Source organism: Lepidochelys kempii, chromosome 3, assembly GCF_965140265.1.
Source record: "Lepidochelys kempii isolate rLepKem1 chromosome 3, rLepKem1.hap2, whole genome shotgun sequence".
Taxonomy (NCBI): domain Eukaryota; kingdom Metazoa; phylum Chordata; order Testudines; family Cheloniidae; genus Lepidochelys; species Lepidochelys kempii.
Genome location: NC_133258.1, coordinates 64,655,798 through 64,678,910, shown reverse-complemented (window position 1 = coordinate 64,678,910; position 23,113 = coordinate 64,655,798). Strand labels below are relative to the sequence as shown.

Sequence of the window (23,113 nt, the reverse complement as noted above, 5' to 3'; positions counted from 1 at the left end):
GTCTAGAGCTTGATGAACATTTTCTGACAAATGTTTCATGAAAAAGTGCCGGTTTGTTAAACCTGAAATGTCTCAGAAAGCAAGTTGGGATTCAGCAAACTTTTGTTGAATCACAGGCAAGATTCCACTGGAGCCCTGCCTGGTTCCCTGCCAGGTTGCCTGGTGGACTGCTGGAGACCTCAGGCCTTCCAGCTACAAGCATGTCAGTTTGAGTCTGCAGCTCTCAGTTCCAGCGAGCATATTTTGTTTCCAACACACCATGTGTCAGAGGATTTCAAGTTCATAATAATTTTGAAAAAATTGGTTTTGATCAGATTTGGAATGAAATTAAATTTTGAAATCTTGAAATTTCTCACAAACCAAAAATCCTGAATTTTGGTCAGCTCTTCTTGGGAGCTGTAGGCAGTGGATTTACTTAATTGCAGCCCCCAGCCTCCTTAAAAATGTTCTGGAACTGTACTAGCATAAACTGGATTTAGGATCATGGAACTGCAACCTGTTTGTGCCCCCTCGAGCTGCACCCACTGATTTTTGGGTACAGCAGAGTATCAAGCCCGATATGAGAATTCTGCCATCTCTATTATCACTTCTTCATTTACCAAGGAGATGAGCAGGGTGTAAATGCTCTTTGTACACTTCAGCCTCATTTCACTTGCCCTTCATGTTCCCCCTTCCCCCCCTTTTGCATTCTCTGTTGCCCTTACTCACTCTCTTCTGTGTTCTCTCTCCCTTTCTTTGTCTTTTAGTTTAGTTAATCCCTTCCCACAGAACCCCACCTGAGAAATGAAAAAAACAAAACAAAACCATAACAAAAACTGTGGTACTAAAATGACATTTGCAAACCATTAGTCTATTCACTTTGGTTGTATGTTATAGCCTTACTGCTTGATGCTTTGTCTTGTCTATAGTGTAAGCTCTTCGGGGGAGAAACTGCTTAGTATTCTGTGTTTGTAGAGTGTCTAGGTCTTGGTCGGGGTCCCTTGTCCCTGGAATACAAAAAATTGCCTGTTTATTATTTTTATCATATTTATTTCTGTTAAAGATATAGAAATAGCATGTCAATATGATATTTAGCCAGGAGGTATTCCATTGTTGTACTTGGAGTTTCAGCATTTTGTGGCATATCATATAACTGGTTAAAAGATAGGAAACAAAGGATAGGTGTAAATGGTCAGTTTTCAGAATGGAGAGAGGTAAATAGTGGTGTCTCCCAGGGGTCTGTTCTGGGACCAGTCCTATTCAACGAATTCATAAATGATCTGGGAAAAGGGGTAAACAGTGAGGTGGCAAAATTTGCAGATGATACAAAATTACTAAAGATAGTTAAGATCCAGGCAGACTGCGAAGAGCTACAAAAGGATCTCTCAAAACTGGGTGACTGGGCAACAAAATGGCAGATTGCATTTAGCAACATTAAATTTCAAGTAATGCACATTGGAAAGTATAATCCCAACTATACATATAAAATGATGGGGTCTAAATTAGCTGTTACCACTTGAGAAAGAGATCTTGGAGTCATTATAGATAGTTCTCTGAAAACATCCACTCAGTGTGCAGTGGCAGTCAAAAAAGCGAACAGAATGCTGGGAATAATTAAGAAATGGATAGATAAAAGTTCAGAAAATATCATGTTGCCTCTATAGAAATCCATGGTACACCCACATCTTGAATAGTGTGTGCACATGTGGTCGTCCCATCTCAAAAAAGATATATTGGAATTGGAAAAGCTTCAGAAAGGGGCAACAAAAATGATTAGGGGTATAGAACGGCTTCCATATGAGGAGAGATTGATAAAACTGGGGCTTTTCAGCTTGGAAAAGAGACAGCTAAGGGGAGATATGATTGAAGTCTATAAAATCATGACTGGTGTAGAGAAAGTAGATAAGGAAGTGTTTACTACTTCTCATAACACAAGAAATAGGGGTCACCAAATGAAATTAATAAGCAGCAGGTTTAAAACAAATAAAAGGAAGTATTTCTTCACACAATGCCCAGTCAATCTGTGGAACTCCATGCCAGAGGATGTTGTGAAGGCCAAGACCATAACAGGGTTCAAAAAAGAACTAGATAAATTCATGGAGGGTTAGGGTTAGAGTTTTCCACTCTGCTGTGGGCATGAATCAGGGTTGTGTACTTGAAGGAGGCTGTCTGCTGTAGTCTTGCAGATGTTGGGAGGTGTGCAGTGAATGAGGCAGAGGAAGGCAGTAAGGGAGAGTATGATCTGATGATTAAGGTATTTGAATGCCGCCTTGGAGAATTGGATCTTTTCCTGCCTTCTGCTATAAAATTCTTATGACATGCTAGGCAAGTCGTTTAAAATAAATTTTTCAGAGATGGTCACTAATTGTATGGTCCTCATTTTGTGGGTACCCAACTTGAGATTTTAGGGCCTGATTTGCAGAAGTACAAATCTTATAAGTACAACTGAAGTTAATGGGAGCTGTGCTTGAATATATAAAGTGGTATAAAATGCTAAGTACTCTGAAATATCAGCTGCTAGGTCTCTCAAATTGGGCACCCAAAGTTAGCAGTAACTTTTGATCTTAATCCCTCTGTGTATGTTTGCCATCTGTAAAATGGGGATAATAATACCCACTCATCTCACAGGAGTGTTGTGAAAATAAATTCTTTACAGTATATTATAGTGACGATACAGCATATTATAGATATTATAGTGATGAATGCCATAGAAAAGCCCAGGAGGAAATTAAAATTCTGTCTTCTGAGCAGGGTTTGAGCAGTGTGCATCAGATAAGGCATGGGAGAAAATAATGAGGAAAAAATAAAATATCAAACAGTTGCTTATTAAATGAGCATTGTCCAATCTGTGGACTAAATGAGGTGGGGTCCTGTAGAAAAAATAGTATTTGATCTTATGATTAAAGACTGTATCATAATCCATAAGCACAAGGGGGGTGAATTAAGGTTTCACAGGTTGCCTTAATTCTGGTGTGTCCTAACTTTTCAGTGCTTGACTTTGAAACCTTAATAATGTTCTTTTAACATAGTTTTTTGTGTGCACTCAGTTACTGAGCGTCAAATCCTGAACCCCTGTTACCTTTTGTTAAGGCAGTACAATAGAATAACATATGTGCTGACTCTTCACTATGCTGCTTGATTCTCAAGACAATCATACCCAATGAGCAAAGAGTTATGTAGATTTGAATTTGCTTCACAGGTGAGTAATGCAGAACTAATCAGGGAGAAGAGTTTATTGTACAAATGAGCTTCCAACCCGCAATCAATGCTCCATTGACTCTGACCCACCCTACAGGGCTCACTGAGCTATTGCGAGGAAGGAGAAAGTGGAACGGGAATGTGTGCACTGTTGGTCCACAGGGCAGTAAGGTCAACAAAGAACTGGCTAACCATATGGTGCTGCTGTTCCTCTTTGTTTCTAGCTGTGACATTTAATTAAGAAGGCTAAAATACATAGTTTCCTAATATTATTTTTCCCTTTAAACAATTGCTGTAGTAGGTTCAGGTAACTGTATTATGATATGGGTTGTTAATGTGGGGATGCAAGTGCTGACTGAACACCTTGGCTGATGAGTCAACATCTACGTTCAAAGGATAGAAAAAAAGTGGTTAAATAGCCCAAAGGTGTCTGATTTTAAACAGTATTTTCAGAGATACTGGGCTCTGTCCAAAAAGGTACCTTATACAATGAATGGTTTCAGAGTAACAGCCGTGTTAGTCTGTATTCGCAAAAAGAAAAGGAGTACTTGTGGCACCTTAGAGACTAACCAATTTATTTGAGCATGAGCTTTCGTGAGCTACAGCTCACTTCATCGGATGCATACTGTGGAAACTGCAGAAGACATTATATACACAGAGACCATGAAACAATACCTCCTCCCACCCCACTCTCCTGCTGGTAATAGCTTATCTAAAGTGATCATCTAGTTGGGCCATTTCCAGCACAAATCCAGGTTTTCTCACCCTCCGCCCCCCCCCCTGCACAAACTTACTCTCCTGCTGGTAATAGCCCATCCAAAGTGACCACTCTCTTTAAAATATGTATGATAATCAAGGTGGGCCATTTCCAGCACAAATCCAGGTTTTCTCACCCCCCCCACCCCCCTCCAAAAACCACACACACAAACTCACTCTCCTGCTGGTAATAGCTTATCCAAAGTGACCACTTTCCTCACAATGTGTATGAAAATCAAGGTGGGCCATTTCCAGCACAAATCCAGGTTTTCTCCCCCCCCACCCCCTTTTTTTTAAAAAAACACACACACAAAAACTCACTCTCTGGCTGGTAATAGCTCATCCAAAGTGACCACTCTCCTTACAATGTGCATGATAATCAATGTGGGCCATTTCCAGCATAAATGGGTTTCATGCTGGCAGCATTTGAAGTGAACTCTTAGACCTTAATATTGCTGGATTCCTTTTATCTGGTGTTACAGCTACATAGTGGAAAAATTTCTAATATTCCTTTCTCAGATGGTAGCATGAGGATAACTGGCTGCAGGATGAAAACTTCTCATTTTTTTTCAAACTAGCCCACATTTCTGGGAACTTCGAGCAGGGTTACAATGTATATGTTTTTCTGACTGAATGTGTCTCATTGAGGATGGCAAGGTCTCTGCTGAACTGCATAGTTAAGAGACTGTTGTCCCTTAACAGACACAAAGGGAACTGTTAAAACAGTTTCAACCCTAGCAGTATGCTCTGAATATCCCCTTATATAGCGTTATAGTTACATTAATGTAAAACTGGTTTGCGATCAGCATTAGACTTTAAAACTAGCTGCTTGTGGAAGAAGGTGTTAGAGAAGAGTGATTTGGGGAAGAGGATTCTGGAAAGTCTGAGAAAAAAGGGAGATGAGAAAATCACTGAGAAGAAAAGGAGAGAGAAGACTGAATATAGAGCTACAGAGACAAGAAATGAAAAAGACAAGAGAAAATTCTCTCTCTAATACCATGGGTATCTGGACAGTCAGAGAAATGCTGCCTTCAGAAACAAGTGGAAAGAAGCAAGAAGGAAAAAAGGGGAGAAAAAATGTTGGGGTATGACTCTTATGTTTACATTTTGATCCCTATTTGTCATTGTTGTTTGGATGCTGTCCCACTGGAACAGATTTCTAAAATGAATACGGCATACTTCTGCAAAGTTCCTTACAAATGTTTTAACAATGTCATCGGTTAAGCACCCATACTGCTTTTATTTCCCCCGTCAAGGAATCCATTCCAATGAGACCTTGCTCCACAGATTTTGAAAGGTCACTTTACCACTCTGGGCTGGATTCAAGCTCTTTAGAAAATCCATACAGCTTTTTGCTTCATTTAACACAGAGATGTTAGGTCAGTTTAAGTCTAAAAGAAGGATGGCTGTACAGCTCTTTTCTTTGGTGTTCTTATAGTCAAAAGTAATTTTAAACTCCACGATGCTTACAATGCTTAAGCAATACTAATTGGCCTTAGGTGATTTATAAAACGGACACAGTAATTTACAAGTTTTACAAAATAACAATGTCTGTGCTGTGCATCACAAAACACAAACAAGCCAAAACCTTTTGGGTTAACACATGCAATACTAACTCACAAGCTGCTGATTTCTTCTCTATCCTGTATTTTATTGTCATGTCTTACATTATGTGTCCTTGGTTGATTTTTGAATTTATTTGTTTTTTGTATTTATAAATGCACACAGTTTTGCCTGTTTTTCCTATAATAAGAAAACAAAATGTGTTGTATCTTTCCTTTGGTTAGGAATTTTTGGACTTAAGCAATATTGTCAGGTCAATCAGATATATACAGTATGTTCAACATACTATGATAATGTGTGATATAAGAATATATAAACTTCTGTTTATAGAAAGATCTTTAGCTAACAGTGGAGATCTGTGGTAGAAGTAGTGTTTGCAGAAATTTTGAAGAAAAAGATAAATTAATTGTAACTAGAGTAGCATGTATTGTGTATGTCGTATATTGACAAATCTTCTAAAACTTTTTAAAAATTAAAGTAAAGCAGGACTATGAGAGACCTACATTGTGTATTTTTTCTGGCAGGATTTTTCTGTTGACTCATCCTGTTAGTAAGTATTAAGTTGCATGGAACCATTGGTAGATATTACTGAGGCAGTGGGGCTTGTAAACTTGACTCTGAATAAGGGAGTGTCTCTTAGAGCAGAGAAGGTCTAAGCTGGACAGTCATCTAGGAGGAACTCTATGAGCTGCAAAGGCAGGGGATGGAATTTGTTATACTGTTAGGTTTCAGAGTAACAGCCGTGTTAGTCTGTATTCGCAAAAAGAAAAGGAGTACTTGTGGCACCTTAGAGACTAACCAATTTATTTGAGCATAAGCTTTCGTGAGCTACAGCTCACTGCTGTAGCTCATGAAAGCTTATGCTCAAATAAATTGGTTAGTCTCTAAGGTGCCACAAGTACTCCTTTTCTTTTTGTTATACTGTTGTAACCCTTCTGCCCATCAGAGTTGGCAACAACAAGGGCCGGGTTCAATATCTAGGGGATTCATTCCAATAACACAATGCAAACCGGCTTGAGTGCCCACCCAGTGACCTGGGACAAATATATACCACCCCCGCTGGGTGCCTCAAAGAGGCAATACTTCCCCTCTCGCAAGCACAGAGTCTGAGTGTAGCAAAAGCCTTTTAATATCAGAGAGAAACAATGTGGCATTATGTTGGGGAAACACCACCAACAGGATTCGTAATACAACCCATGAGCAAAACCCCACCCTGAGCAAATTTGGGGCATGTCCTTTCCCTTTGGTTCTTGAGTCCAGCAACCCCAAATCACCCAAAGTCCCAAAAGTCCAATGACCCAAAAGTCTCTTTCCCTGGTCAGGGGAGCCCCAGAGTTCGAAAGTTTATCTGCAGAGCTTTACCTCCCAACCTGGGTGGAGATGGGGGGGGAAGAGAGGTAAGGGGCACCTTACATGATCTGAAGCTGACCACCCCACAGCTCCATAGGCCTTCGCTCCGCTCCGCCAGCCGCCCCACGAACTGCTTCGCTCGGCTCCGCTCGGCTTGGCTCCGCTGCCCACCAGCAGCTCCCACCGTCCCACAAACTGCTCCACCAGCTGGTCCACGAACTGCTCCGCTCCACATCCCACAAGCAGCTCCCGCCGTCCCACGAACTGCTCCACCAGCCTGTCCACAAGGCACTCCAGCTGTCCCACAAACTGCTCCACAATATATCTTCAGGCTCCCCCACTACTTAACACAACACTCAGTGATTTCAGCTCTTAGTCAGTTCAGCTCTTTGGTGAATTCAGCTTGTAGTAGGGGAGCCTCAGTGCTGGTACACCATTAGCCCGAAGTGAGCTCAGCAGCCTGTAACTAGACTCCTAATGGAATCAAAATTAGCTCTGATATTCCACAGTGGAGAGAGGAGGAAGTTCAATTAGCATGTAAGGTCCTCACCAGGGGGCCCATGCCACCAAGTATTAATACCTATCCCCAGCCTCTCTCAAGTCACAGAGTTTTGGAACCCATGACCCTTGCCTAGCGAGTGCTACTTAGTTGATGGTGAATCCCTCCATCATAACAAAAGGCCAAGTACAGTTCCCAGCACAGTTCCCATAATCAGGGTAATAACAATTTATTCTTCCTGCCCCAATAACAGAGACACTGGGGATCCCACAGCAGCCAAAGTGACCACTTGGGCAGCTATGGCCTCATTCTAGGTGGGGTGGGTGTGCCTATGCAAATGAGATCGGCCCCTGAAGTTCTTTTCCACAACTTGCCACACCTCACCACCAGATGTCAGGGTGGAGCTCATCCTGACACTGCTTACACTGTTATGAGTTTCTTTGTAAACAAATCCAAACACTAGGAAGGGACTGATTTTTCATCTGATAATGCATTGACTATATTTTGGAACAGAGTGGAAAAAGTCACTTATTAGTCACCCAAAGCACAGTGAAACCTGCATGTATAGAGCACCTGAAATACTTATTCCCCATTTCTTAGTCAATATAATGCATCCTAGGTGCTTACCATATGTAGGATCGGCTCTAGGCACCAGCAAAGCAAGCATGTGCTTGGGGCGGCACATTTCCAGGGGTGGCATTCCAGCCATCCTTTTTTTCCCCCCGGCTCCGCTCAGTCAATCAATGAGACCCTGCATTGGGCAGGGTGGCGGGCTCAGCGTGGGGGTCCCGCCCTGATCCGCCCCCTCCCCCTACGGCTGGCCCACCTCCCAGCTGTTCTGTTGGTTACTGTCCCCTCTGCAGAGGTGGGTCGGGGTCTGAGATCGGGCTGGGGGCCCACGGGCGGGATGTACAGCCCCGAGCACCTCACTCCAAACACTACTATAGCATTACACATTCTTTTAACAGTACCAGTATCAATGGCTTCTGGTGAGTGCAGTTTCTCAAAACTGAAATTACTAAAAAATTATTTGAGGTCCACCATGTCTCAAAATTGTTTGTTACGACTCGCATTAATTTCAATTGAAAGTACCATTGCAAAAAATTTAGATTTCACTGAATTATTAAAAGACTACGCAAGTATAAAAACCAGAAAAATTCAGTTCATATAAATTCTTTTAATTTATGAGAAACTGGGCGCACCAGAAGACACTAACGTTTTTCATTACAGTGTATAGTTGAACCCAAATTGTTTGTAATTGTGATTTTGTTAAAATTAAATGAATACACTAGTAGGAAATTGTTTTATTTCAGTAACTACAAATTCTCTGTTTTCATTTTTTAAAAATTTTAAACAGTCAAAACAAAACAAAACATTTCAAAATGCAAACGTGTAAAAGCCAAAAAAAAAGGGAGGGGGCCGCCAAGAATTTTTTTGCTTGGGGTGGCAAAAAACCTAGAGCCGGCCCTGATCATTTTGATGGATCAGTGGAACACGTTTCATAGTATATTTTGGGCTATTATTGTGTGGGAGGAACTTGATCTAAAAGGTTTAAATGTTTACCTGATAGTATATAATAGGTAATTGTCCCAAATATCTTAAAGGGACAAGGTGGGTAATATCTTTTATTGGACCAATTTCTGTTGGTGAGAGAGACAAGCTTTTGAATTTACACAGAGCTCTTCCTCAGACCACATCCATGATGGTGGATCCCTTTGCACCCATGAGAACTCCAGTGAAATCTGTGAGGTTCCATTGACTCCTTATGGCCATGGGTCCACTTGCCTGGAGGTGGCAGTGGGACTGTGAGACCATGTGCAGTAAATGTTTATATAGTTTTTCTTGTCTCTGTAATAAAGACAAATTTTATAATAATTTTACCTTACTCCTGTGTAATTTGTATTGAAATCTGTGTAATCCTGTGTAATCCTGTATAACTTGTGTTGAAATCTTCTTTTTTGTCATTTTCTCCATGGTTTTTAAAGGTGAAGTCAATGAGACTTCTGCTGTTGTCTTCATTAAAGCTAGGATTTCACCCACTCTTTCACATGGGTTATGAGATAATACTGCATTTCTTATGTGCATATAACTCCCATTGCAGCTGAGGTAATTTTGAAAAAGGGCTGTAGGATGATAAAAAAAATCAGTGAATAGTGAATTAAAATACCACTTGTAGCTCATTAGTATAAGTTCCATTGTATTAGCAGTGCTAAATAACAATTTTCAAGCATTCTGCTAAAGTAAAATTATGAGTACATTCAAAACTACAGGATATTTCCTCTTTTGGGGGGCCCAAGGCAAGTTCTGTATATGCAAAGCTTGTAGTATAATACCCTTGTTGCACACAAGTCAAAGGGGATGTCTAACCCTAAAGGCTGGTGGACTGTTTTTTTAAATAATGTATGCAATTGCTCCTGCATTCTTATAATTTGTACTTAACCTAGAGCATTTCATGGATACCTTATACTTTAGTTCATAGGAATCGGCCTATTCTTTTTCAGTCTGCCAAATATATTTTTTAGATCTGCATGAAAAGTAGCTATATCATATGCTACATGAATTTGTAGTTTCAGACAAACATCCTATGAAATGCATAAACAATTTAAAATATGTTTTAAATTCAGTCTTATTCTTAATATTGGTTTATCTGTTTTAACCATGGGGCCAAATACTGTATTTTTAAGTAAATCAATCAGAGTTTATACCTGAGTGGCCAAATCTGGCAATCTTTTACCTTTTTGAGTGCTGAATCAGTTTTAAAAGTAATACTGTATTCCATAATAAATTAAACACTTTTTTTGATTTAGCTCATAGAAGTGTTTCTCACAGGCTTACATCTCTAAACAGGTGGTTATTGAGAGTTCCATTTGGTCCTGTGATTGTTTTTATGATATACAGATATTTTAACACATAGCTGCTTGATACAGAGTAAATTAAATAGACATTTAAGTAAATGCTAAAAATTTTAAATAAATGTTCATATAATGTAGAAATGCAAAATATTCATTTATTTGCTTGCAGAGGTCTTTTTATCACCATCCATGACCAGGGGCACATTGCTACAATGCTTAAATCATGGCCTGAAGATGCCATAAGGGTAAGTTCAATTTTATTTGTATGGCAAAGTTGCTTTTGATCTGTATCTTTGTAACTGTGGCTAAAATGTTTTGACTAGCTACTGCTTTTAATTCAAATTAAATTAGGTTGTATAGTGGTATTAATTAGTTGCTATAGGTTTCTTAAATCACTGTTGTATCAAAGCCACTTTCCAGTTGCAGCTTCAGAATCTTGTGGCTTTTAAACTGTGCTATGTGTTAGGATTTCCTTTGCTGTTTAGAATTTGAACTTCTTGATAACTTGCCAATTATATTCAGTCTCATGTAATTTAAAGGTTTCATTTGTTTTTGAAGATGATATGGATTGATTTAATTATTTACATCTGAATGATCTCTACATGTGGATCAGTTAACTCCCAAATATGACATCTTCTCTTTATTTCTCTATAACGAAAGTTCTGCTAAGCATTTTACAGTCAAAGCAATTTCAGTAATAATTGATTCTAAAGAGTTCTTCCACAAGCTGCTTCTATTCTCCACCTACAGTTGTTTGTCATGGAATAAGGTGTGAAAATTATTCATTCCTTTAAAATATCAAAGAAATCATTTCTATTCTGATCCTAAAATCTGAACATACTTTAGTATAAATGAGTGACAAATGCATCAATAAGCAATGTAGATGACTTTTGGAAAATACAATTTGATCCAAATTGTCATTATAAACTGGGATTCTCTCCTTTTCTATTGTTCTTGCTCTCTCCATCTTATTGCAGCTGTGAATTAGGGATAATGGTGCTTGCCCATCTTTGTAAAGCACTTTGAGATCTGCAGATCAAAGTACCTCTGTAAGCAATAGATGGTGGGAGGTGATGGTATTCATTTTATTATATTGTTTTGTATCCTGAGGTTGCATTCAGGCTTAGTCTCATTTTTAAAATAATAATTATTGTTGATTAAACAGGAATGCCCAGGTTTTTGTGCAGAGAATTTCTTTTTTACTTAATATTTTATTTTGGAGTATCTCCTTTTTATCCCATTTTTTTGTTTTTGTTTGAGCCCTTAAAAAATGTGCTGCTAAGGTCAGTGAGTGTTCATATCCTGTGAACAAATACTTATAGGTGCTTTTATACCATGTAAAGCCTCCTAGAACAACTTTAACAGCTGTTTTTTCAAAAACACACTGAAATAGCTTAATGAGGAAACATTTGAATGGTCCAAATATCCATGTAAACAGTGTGTTTGTGTGATACACAGTGATCATTAACTTATGTCCTTTATTTAAATTTACAAGACCAGATTTGGTTACAATGTAATAAACAAAAATTGAACTTAACAGATGTTCAAGTTATCCTTTTGAGTGTAATATGTTCATTTCTACTGGCTTAGTCTACCTTTCCTTGTGAATGAGAGTTTTACAAGAAACAATCTAAATGTACTGACTTGGAATACACTAGAACTACTTTGCAACATATTTTTCCATATGTGATCTTTAAGATTTGTTTTAAATAGTTTTATAACAGCAACATTTGGTGGAGATTTTACCACAACATGCAGCTTTAATCTTGCACTGATTTGTGAAATACAGACAAATGTTTTGGTTTCTTTTTCCATTTCCAGCATCTGTGTGTTGACACCATTTTTAACTATTTGCTTGTTCTATATATCTGTCATCTGCACGTGTATTATATATAGAAACACACATACAGTATGTGAATGTGGAGAGGTTAAATGGATTTAGCAAGGACAGGTACATTATAATGTTGCTTGCAATTAAAATGTTACAATAGAAACCATTAAAAGTCAACATTTGCTAAACATTTCCTGAGTTACCACAGACATCTTTTTTAAATTAGTGCACAAGAACACTGTTGCTTATAAAGTAAGGTTATGAAGTAAGGTTGATGTATACATAACCTACCTATCACAAAAACACAAAAGTGAGAAAATGAAAAATAAAGGCATTTAATAGTACATATAATCTGTTTCTGCACCCAGAGAGAGAGAATTAACCACTAAATCAGACAACACACCACAACTTTAACTGCCTCAGCAGGGATACCAGCCTCTCAACACCCCCTGCTCCCCTAATTGCCCTAACAGCACTGCAAACAGATCAGACTCCCCCATCCACCCTTAGTCTTTTTTGAACTCTAACCCTCTCTGGAGTTGGTTGTTACTGACATATTACTCTAAGCCTCTAGGGGATTCACAGAAATGGCTACAGAGGCTTAGGACTCAGTTTCCCAGATTGTCAAGAGTCCAGGGCAGAAATAGAACAGTCTGGAAGGTTCTACAAGAACCAACCATAAGCCAGAACTCAGAGACAAAGGGTTTGAGTTTTACTTTTGGGTTTGGCTGCTGTTGGAGTAGAGTGGAGAGAGAAACATGACTGCCTGGGAGGTCCCCATTAAACTTCCCATTCCTACCCAAAGGAAAACTTTGAACTCTGGTGCTGTGTGGGTCACTGAAAAGTGTCAGCCCAACAGAGATCATCAACCCAAGAGGCTGAGGAGTGATTTCAGTTTATACTTCATCTCTGACCCTTTTCTCTGTCACCTCATCCCTGACCCCAGCTCTGACACTGGGCTCTGATTCCTGGCTACCGACTTCTGCTCTAATCACTGGGCCTGACTCATGCTGTAACTGCTAGGCATAACAGCCCACATCCCAGTCATTGACAGTTTGAACTGCTCCCCCCAAAAGACAACACCAGTTAGAGAATTAGAGCTGATGTGGTGAGCATGGATCCTACAAAGACCAATATCTCTCTGATGGAGATAGTGGAAGTCTTACAGATCTTGCAGGTCCAGGTTGCCATCCTGCAGGCACAGTCCTGCAAGTTCAAGCCACACCACTTTCAGTTGATGACCCCTGCTATCCTTGAGCCTAAGCTCCCCCTACCTGACAAGTTCAATGTGAGTCGTGACAAATTTTGTGGGTTCCTAAATCTGTGTCATCATCTCCTATTTCTGCTATGCCTGCAGTCGTACTCCTCCGGCCAAGTGTGAGTAGGAATGGTTATCAGCCTGCTTACTGGGGAGACTGTGGTTTAGGTGTCTCCTGTCCTGGAGAAATCAAGCCCACTTCTGGGACTATTTGAGGACTTAGTTTAGGCAATGGCAGTAAACTTCAATGACCCAAGTCGTAAGCATATGGCCGAAGCCATGCTTTAAGTGATGAGGCAGGGATGCTGTCCAGTTGCTAAATATGCAGCAGAGTTCTGATGTTTGATAGTAGATACCGAGAGGAACAAGGCTGCCCAGTTTTATAATTTCTGACTTGGGTTAAACAATGACATTAAAGATGAACTGGCATGGATGGGATCCCTCTCTGGCCTGGATGCCTTAGTCAATCTATGCATCAAGATCAACCACCTCCTGGCTAAATGATCCAAGTAAACAGAAGTTCCTACTGGCTTCCATCAGCTCTGCTGATTCTGGCCCCTGGATCACCAGTTCCTTATCCATCATCTGAACCCCTGCAAGTCGACCAGGTCCAGCCCCATCTTTCTGACGTGGAGAAGAATCGATGCTGAGCATCGGACCCATGCTTATATTGCAGGGAACCAGTGCACATTATATCAAGCTGCCCTGTCAAGGTTTGATCTGCATGCCATGCCCCAGCCCTGGTAGGGGAATCTGGGCTGGGTTGGTGTCCTTCACTTTTCCCCAGCAGTCCACACAGCAATTGTCCATCAGTACCTGGTGATGGCCAATCAGAATCCAACACATCCCTCCTTCTCTGGTTCCAGCTCCGGCACCTTGCGATGCCTGACACCAACCTAGAAGTGCTTGTGGACTCAGGTGCCTCAGACAATTTCATGGATCTGGAGTTTGTCCAAGCACACAATATCTCTCCCAGTCCTAGGAGTATCCTGAGCTAGTGCAGTCTAAGTATAAGCACTCCTCTGCTTTGGTACTGCAGAAGACAGCACTGTTGACTTCGGTGCCTTTGCAGGTTCAGTTGAGTCCAGAGCCAGAAGGACCACCTTCCACATCTGCAACACTGCAACACAGTGTACTGACCTATCTTGTTACCGACCACATCAGAGATGTTTGCAGCTACCAGGAATCTCCTGACCCTGATGGTGCCAGTATTATCGGCAATACAAGAGTCAACGCTATTGGTGCTGGTGGGCGTAGCAGGGTTCCTACAGCACTCTGTACCATGCCAGCCTCATGTACCCTTCGATACCATCAATGGGAAAACCCATGATGCTTGCCTCTCTGCAGGCCTCTCCACCTTGGCACTGGTTGCTGGCACCATCTGGAACTATGCTCAGTGGAAGGAGAGTCGTCTTCTTCTAAATCAAAGGGTCCTACATTTCCTAACCACAGAGTTGCTCTTGCTACCCCTCCTCCAGTTATTTCCATCCTTCCATGGATCCTGTCACAGGAGTACTATCGAGTCGTTAGCCAGGAGGTCACTGGGGGCCTATACTTGTCCAATGGCTTTTTTGGAATGGTTGGGGTTCCCCCCCTCCATGTAAAGATCATATTCCAGGCATTCCTATTTGGTGGCCTTGGAAAGGTGTGTGGCACCTACCTATTGGGAAGCACCCGTTCCTGATTCCAGTCCCAAACTCGATAACAGATATCAAAAGCCAGCTCATCTGGACCCTGTGGATCAAAAAATGGAAGAAGGCTGGCCTCTTCTTCTTTCTCCTCTGACAAGGCAGTCTCGGGAGGGGGCAACTTGCCTTCCTCAGATGGCTATAAGGCACACCAAGAATTGTTAGAGGGATGCCTTAAGTTTGGGCATACAGGTGGAGAAAGTAAAAGAATTCTTACATTGCTTGGTTGACATTTTAGCCATTGCAGGTCCTTCCAGAGTGGCCCTGCCTCTCAATGAGGCCATTATGGACCCAGTTAAGGTGTTATGGGAGACCCCTGCATCTCTTCCCCTCAGTTCAAAAAGGTCCAAATGCAAGTATTATGTTCCCGCACAAATATGAGTTCCTTTACTCCCATTTCCCCCTTCCCTGGGGTCCCTGGTAGCATTTGTTGCCAATGAGAGGGAAAGGCAGGGACATCAGGGCATAACCCCAAAATCAAAAGACTCAAACTAGTTAGACTAGGCTAGGAAGGTTTGGCTAGGAAGGTTTGTTTTACTCGGGGCTTGCAGCTTTAGGTTGCAAACCAGCATGCAGTTTTGGGCAGGTATGACTTCAATGTGTGGGACTCCATGCTAAAATTTAAAGACATGCTTCTAGGAAATGCTAGGCAGGAGTTCTCCTTCTCGTGGATGGGGGGAAATCAGCAGTGAGGGCCTCACTGCAAGCTGCTCTGGATGTGGCTGATCTGGCTGCCAGGTCAATGGCTTCAGCAGTGGCCATGTTTAGGAGCTCCTCATTGCAGTCGTCTGGGCTCTCACAGGAGGTCCAATAGAGTATAATAACCTTCTCTTGGAGGGATCCTCACTCTCTCTTCAGAGAAGACTGACACTGAGCTCCCTGTGTGAAAGGACTCAAGGGTAATCTTCCAGGAAGCACTGCAGGCCTCAGCATCTCCTCCGACATTGTGCTCCAGCTGTCTGACAGCACCTGCAGAGAAAAAAAGAGTAAAGGTTATAGGCATAGACCACCTCCTTCTCCTACCTCTGAATCAATGCCTGCCCCACCTAGCCATCCAGAGGGTTCTGAACAGGCAGTTTTATGGAGACTTGAGGACATTATACCAGTTTCCAGATGCCAGACCCTGTTTTTCCTTTGTTTGCAAACGACCTTTCCCATTTCCTCAGTTCTTGGTCTTGTATCACCATGGACCATTGGGTGATGGGCACTGTAGGAGTGGTATATATGGTCCAGTTTATTTCTACCCCTCCTTCCCACCCTCCCTCCTTGTTGCTCTTCACGGACCCCTCGCACAAAGGACTTCCAATTCAGTAGGTTCAATCTCCCCTTCAGGTGGGAGCCATAGAGGAGGTTCCACAGAATTTAAGAGGAAAGGGTTTCTGTTCCCGTTCTTTCCTAATCGCAAAAGCAAAGGGAAGACTCAGACCTATATTAGACCTGTACCAGCTCAACAAATATCTCAAAAAGATAAAGTTTTGCATGGTCACCATGGCATCCATGGCATCCATTATTCACTCTGGAGACTGGTATACTGCACTCAATATAAGAGATGCCTACTTTCATGTGTCGATATACCGAGGGCACAGAAAGTTCCTCAGGTTTGTAGTGAAGCACCCACATTACTAGTTCACGGCGCTTCATTTTGGCCTCTCTGCTGCTCCTCAGGTGTTCATGAAGTGTTTGGCCTTGGTGGCAGAGTTCCTGAGGAGACATGGAGTGCAGGTCTACCCTTACCTGGATGACTGGCTAGTCAAGGGCCAGTCCAAAGCTCAGGTTATATCCAGCATATGACTAATTCAGTAAGCCTTCAAGGCTGTAGGCCTACTGATCAATGCAGGCAAGTCTACCCTTTACCCGGTACAGAGGATAGAGTTTATAGGAGTGGTGTTACACTCTACCCAGGCCAGAGCGTTCCTCCCAGAGGCAAGATTCCAATCTATTTAGTCTCTCATGACAGACCTCAAGTTTCAATCACAACAGCCTGAAACTGTAGGAGGCTTGTACGACACATGGCCTTGTGCACATATGTAGTACGACCCGTGAAGTTACACCTCAAGCCCCTCCAGACATGGCTCGAGTCCGTGTACTTGCCAAGCTGTTTTCATCTGGACACTGTGCTCATGGTACCTTCGTAGATTCTAATTTTGCTGAATCAGTAGTTGGATCCTTTCAATGTTTGTATGGGTGTTCCCTTTCTCCGCCGTGAACAGTCAATGACACTGGTCTCAGATGTGTCAGCTCTAGGGTGGGATGCTCACTTGAGGCCCCTCCAAACTCAGGGTCTTTGTCCTCAAGGGAGCTCACTCTTCATACCAATATCAGAGAGCTCAGGACAATTTGTCTTGCCTGTCAGTCTTTCCTACCTCATATCAGGGGGAGAATCCTATTTGTTCTTACAGACAACACCGCTGCAGTGTTTTACCTCAACAAGCAGGGAGGAGCTTGCTCATCCCTCCTTTTTCAGGAAGCAGTTCACCTGTGGGAATTTTGCATAGCCCATTCAATCAACCTTGTGGTCTCTTACCTTTCAGGGGTGTAGAACAAGCTAGAAAACCGCCTGAACAGGTTATTTTTGAGTCACCATGAGTGGTCTCTTTGCTCAGATATAACCAGATGCATTTTCCAGCACTGGGGGCCTCCCCAAATAGACCTATTTACAATCAAGTCCAACAGAAAATGTCAGCAGTTCTCCCTGCAAGGCCACAGTCCAAGCTCCATAATAGGCATCTTCCTGCTACCTTGGACATAAAAGCTTTACTACAATTTCTCCTCAATTCAACTCCTATACAGAGTGCTACTAAAGATCAAGTGGGATCATGCCCAGATTATATTAATATCCCCAGTATTGCCCAGCCAACACTAGTTCTCCATGCTACTGGACTTCTCAGTGGGAAATCAAATCTCACTTGAATTTGATTTCTCAAGACCACAGTCAGCTGCTCCACCTGAACCTGCAATCCCTTAATTTAACATCCTGGAAGCTCCAAGGCTAAATCTCAGTGAGCAGGCTTGCTCAGAGTAAGTTTTCCAGATCTTACTAAGTAGCAGAAAGCACTCACAAGGGTCAGGGAACTGTCAAAATGGAAGCGGTTTCGTATCTGGGCTTGTCAGACCGGGGTCTCATTGATACACTCATCCATCCAACATGTAGTCAACTGTCTGCTGCACCTGAAACAGCAAGGCCTTAGCCATTTTCTCTATCAAGATTCACCTGGCAGCAATATCAGCTTTCTATCCTCACTGGTCTATGAACTAAAACAACAATCAACATTCCATTCAAGCCACTGGCAATGTGGGTACGATCCAGACCTAACATTCGTGTCTAAAGACCAAAGTGGTAACACTCTCATCATAGCATTTCCAAACAGCCAATGCAGGTCTATAATGATCTATGTAGGCATAGAAATTTCTGTGTTCTTTCCAAAGCAGGTACCACAATGGAATTTTGCTAAAGCTGATTGGGATGCCTAAAAACATCTGTAGAAAAGACTGTAGATACAACTGTTACAAGAATTCCAGCAAGACCAGAATGCTATCAACAGTTCGCAGGGCTCCTGAAAGTAGCAGGAAAGAAGAACATTCCCCGAGGATTCTGGAAAAAGCAAACTCCCTGCTGGACGAGAGAGATGCAGGAGTTGCTCTGGAAATACAATCAGACCAGGAGCTCTCATACTTCAAAAGCCCTGCTACACTTTATGGCTTTATTGAGCGCAAAACCTTAATTTTACACGTTCAAGTCATCAAGCATGGAAACTACTACGATGTCTTGGGACTGCTAATTCCACAGAGTACTAGCCACCAAATATCTGGCCAAATTCAATTGCCTCCAAACTGGTGGAGAACACAAAAGGACCACATGATAAGCACACAAGAAGAGAAGTGTATCAACAACTTTACCGAAAACTTGCCTCAATCGCCTGAGAAGAACCTTCCACTGTCAGCATAGGGGAAGTAAAAATGAAAAAAGGGAAGGCTGCAAACCCTGATGGTATTCCATCAGAATTCCTCCACCATCTTGGCCCCAAAGGACTCCAGTGGGTAGCAACATTGTACTCCACTACCTTAAGGACAGTACAGATCCCTGAAATATGGCGTGAGGCAATGGTAATTGCCATTCTGAAGCCTGGAAAGCCCTCTGATGAAGCAGGAAGCTACAGGCCAAATTCTCTATTATGTACAACCTATAAACTTCTTGAACGTATCATCCTCAAAAGAATACACCCTTGTACTGTTGGCAGGCTTCCGGCCAAAACGTAGTTGTTGTGACCAGTTCTGGCACTCACACCTCACATTCAGGCTGGCTATCAAAAAAACCTAAAGACTGGCACAGTATTTGTTGACCTGTCATCTGCGTATGATACTGTATGGATTAAGGGCCTGATGCTGAAAGTTGCTAAAATTATACCATGTTATGAAACACTTTGCCTGCTGTGGACCATGTGAGTAACAGACACCTGCGGGTGTACCTGGATAATAAGACCAGCTCACCCCGTATCATAAACAGTGGGCTAGCACAAGGCTCTGTATTTGCGCCAACCCCCTTTAATATTTACATAAGTGACATGCCTCCAACTAAATTACGAACATTTGGATATGCAGATGATCTTGCCATGACAATCCAAGCATCAAACCTCCATGACATTGAGAAAGCATTAACTGAGGACCTCCAAAATATGGAACAATACTTCTGGAAATGGAGACTCAAACCAAACCTTGGAAAAACAATAGTAAGCACATTCCATCTTGATAATAAGAGTGCCAAAAACACTCTGAAAGTAGATTTCTGTGTTAAAAATGTGCAACACGATTACACTCCGACATATCTTGGAGTGAAACTCGACCGCACCCTCTCCTTCTATGATCATCTTGAGAAGGTAGCTGCAAAAATAAAAATGAGAGCCAACATAATCCAGAAACTAGTAGGTCCAACCTGGTGTGCATCAGCATCAGTGTTGCGAACATCTGCAATAGCACTTATATATTCAGTAGCTGAATATTGTGCACCGGTATGGAGCAGATGCAGCCACACATGACTTGTAATATGACTTGCAGCCACACATGACTTGACACAGTTAAATACAGTGATGCGGTGCATCACGGGAACCCTTCAGTCGATTCCAAAACCACGGCTACCTGTCCTGTCTAATGTCGCTCCCCTGCCGATACGCCGAACTGCTGCAACATTCTGCGAAGCTCAGCAAATCCAGAAAAACAGATGTCTTCCTATTCATCAAGAATTTGACAATGCCCCCCCCACAACATCTTAAATCCCTTAAGCCTTTCTGGGAATATTTGTTTAGCTTCATGCAATCAAGCTATGATCAGAAGGAGGCTTGGAAAGCAGATTAGGCTAAACAAGACTTAAAAAATAAGCACCTTGTGCCAGATCCCCTGCAGAAGATTTTTGGGTTTGACCTTCCACGGTCAGCTTGGTCAACTCTGAACCGAATTCAAACCAACCATAGTAGATCTGGATATCTAATGCACAAATGGAAAATCAAGGAATCCCTGGTGTGGGAGTGTGGTTCCCCACAATAGATCGTCGAACATATCACTACCTACTGCCCAACTTATAAGTATAAAGGAGGCATTACTGCAATAAATTCTGCTGTTCGTGATGTAGCCATTTGGCTCGATCATCTTCTGGTGAAATTATAATTGCTGCTCTACACCAGCCATATGAAAGAAGAAGACGACGACCCTTGCTGGGATAACTTCTGTTTTTTCTATCAACATGAGAATGACGTTGCACCCTCAATTAAGAGAACCTGTTCCCCCATGGGACTTGAACTTGGTCCTGTCTAAACTTATGGGCCATTTGAGCCTTTGGAAATGTGCTCTGTACTACACCCTTCATGGAATGTGGTTTTCCTAATTGCTATCACTTCTGCCAGAAGAGTCTCTGAACTGCATGCCCTCTCATCTGAACCACTATATACAGTCTTCTTTAAAGAGAAGGTATACTTATGCTCTCATCCAAGTGTTGTCTCTAAAGTAGTTTCAATTTTTCTTATCAGTCAACCAATTTACTTATCTGTATTTTACCCAAAACCACACACAAATAGGGACGAGCAAAGGCTACACATAGAATCATAGAATATCAGGGTTGGAAGGGACCTCAGGAGGTCATCTAGTCCAACCCCCTACTCAAAGCAGGACCGATCCCCAACTAAATCATCCCAGCCAGGGCTTTGTCAAGCCTGACCTTAAAAACTTCTAAGGAAGGAGATTCCACACCTCCCTAGGTAACGCATTCCAGTGTTTCACCACCCTGTTAGTGAAGAAGTTTTTCCTAATATCCAACTTAAATCTCCCCCACTGCAACTTGAGACCATTACTCCTTGTTCTGTCATCTGCTACCACTGAGAACAGTCTAGAGCCATCCTCTTTGGAACCCCCCTTTCAGGTAGTTGAAAGCAGCTATCAAATCCCCCCTCATTCTCCTCTTCCGTAGACTAAACATCCCCAATTCCCTCAGCCTCTCCTCATAACTCATGTGTTCCAGTCCCCTAATAATTTTTGTTGCCCTCTGCTGGACTCTTTCCAATTTTACCACATCCTTCTTGTAGTGTGGGGCCCAAAACTGGACACAGTACTCTAGATGAGGCCTCACCGGTGTCAAATAGAGGTGGGACGATCACGTCCCTCGATCTGCTGGCAATGCCCCTACTTATACATCCCAAAATGCCGTTGGTCTTCTTGGCAAAAAGGGTGCACTGTTGACTCATATCCAGCTTCTTGTCCACTGTAACCCCTAGGTCCTTTTCTGCAGAACTGCTGCCGAGCCATTCGGTCCCTAGTCTGTAGCAGTGCATTGGATTTTTATGTCCTAAGTGCAGGACTCTGGACTTGTCCTTGTTGAATCTCATCAGATTTCTTTTGGCCCAATCCTCCAATTTGTCTAGGTCCCTCTGTATCCTATCCCTACCCTCCAGCATATCTACCTCTCCTCCCAGTTTAGTGTCATCTGCAAACTTGCTGAGAGTGCAATCCACACCATCCTCCAGATCGCTAATGAAGATATTGAACAAAACCGGCCCCAGGACCGACCCTTGGGGCACTCCACTTGATACCGGCTGCCAACTAGACATGGAGCCATTGATCCATATTGGATATTAGATGAGCATTGGTGTTCTACATAGACAGGACCAAATTGTTTCAGTGGTCCACTCTTCGTGGTTATAGCAGACAGAATTAAAGGTCTTCCAATCTCCTCACAGATAATCTGATATTAGATAACTTCCTGTATCAGCTCTGGTTATGATCTGGCAGGTATTTTTCCACTAGACAAGTTGACAGCTCACTCCACAAGAGTGCAAGCATCCTCAGTAGCATTCCTAGTGCAGATCCCTATCCAGAACATTTGTAAAGTAGCAACCTGGTCATTGGTGCACACTTTCTGCTCTCATTATGCCATCACCCAGTACTCTAGAGATGATGCTATATTTGGTCGTGCTGTACAACAGTCTGTGTGTACATGAACTGCGATCCCTCCACCTATATTAGTGCTTGGGAGTCACCAAGAGTGGAATGCACATGTACAATCACTCAAAGAAAAAAACCTGTTACTAACTTTTCATAACTGTTGTTCTTCGAGATGCGTTGCACATGTCCATTCCATGGCCCTTCCCCCACCCTCTCTACATGGGAGTTTCCAGAAAGAAGGAACTGAGGGAGCTTGGGGTCAGCTGGGCTCTTTATACTGGCACCAGTGGCACATGGCAGCAGAGGGTGCTCAAGCCGTCCTGCTGGTTACCACTGAGGGAAAAATTTCCAGTGACTGTGCATGGGGCACGCACACGTCAAGGGTGGAATGGACATGTGTAACACATCTTGAAGAACAACAGTTACAACAGGTTAGTAACCATTTTTCAGTCAAAGTTGCATTGCCTTTTACCCACCTCTTAATTCTAAATTATTCTCTTTTACTCTGTCGTACGTGACTCTTCACTCATATGGTTCTGTCCAGTGTTACAGAAACCTTTGTTTTGAGTCCAGACAGGTGTTCTTTGTTTTAAATGTGTCTGAATTTTGTTTTATTATGGTGCTATTTCTACATACTTTGAGATCTACTGATGAAAAGCACTAAATAAGAGCTGGGTGGTCTTGTTATAGTTGGTGAAACAACATATTTGCATG

At 42.2% G+C, this 23,113-nt stretch overlaps 1 protein-coding gene across 2 annotated transcripts in view; it reads left to right on the top strand.

Annotated features, from left to right (window-relative positions):
• ME1 (malic enzyme 1) overlaps positions 1-23,113 on the top strand; it is a 342,941-nt gene that overhangs the window by 144,384 nt on the left and 175,444 nt on the right. For both annotated transcript variants that reach the window (XR_012157982.1, XM_073336566.1), the window contains exon 4: positions 10,367-10,442. Coding sequence is in view for 1 of the 2 variants with exons in the window: in XM_073336566.1 (XP_073192667.1) it covers positions 10,367-10,442 (76 nt within the window). In the remaining variant the exon portion in view is untranslated. The remainder of the gene's footprint in view (positions 1-10,366; positions 10,443-23,113) is intronic.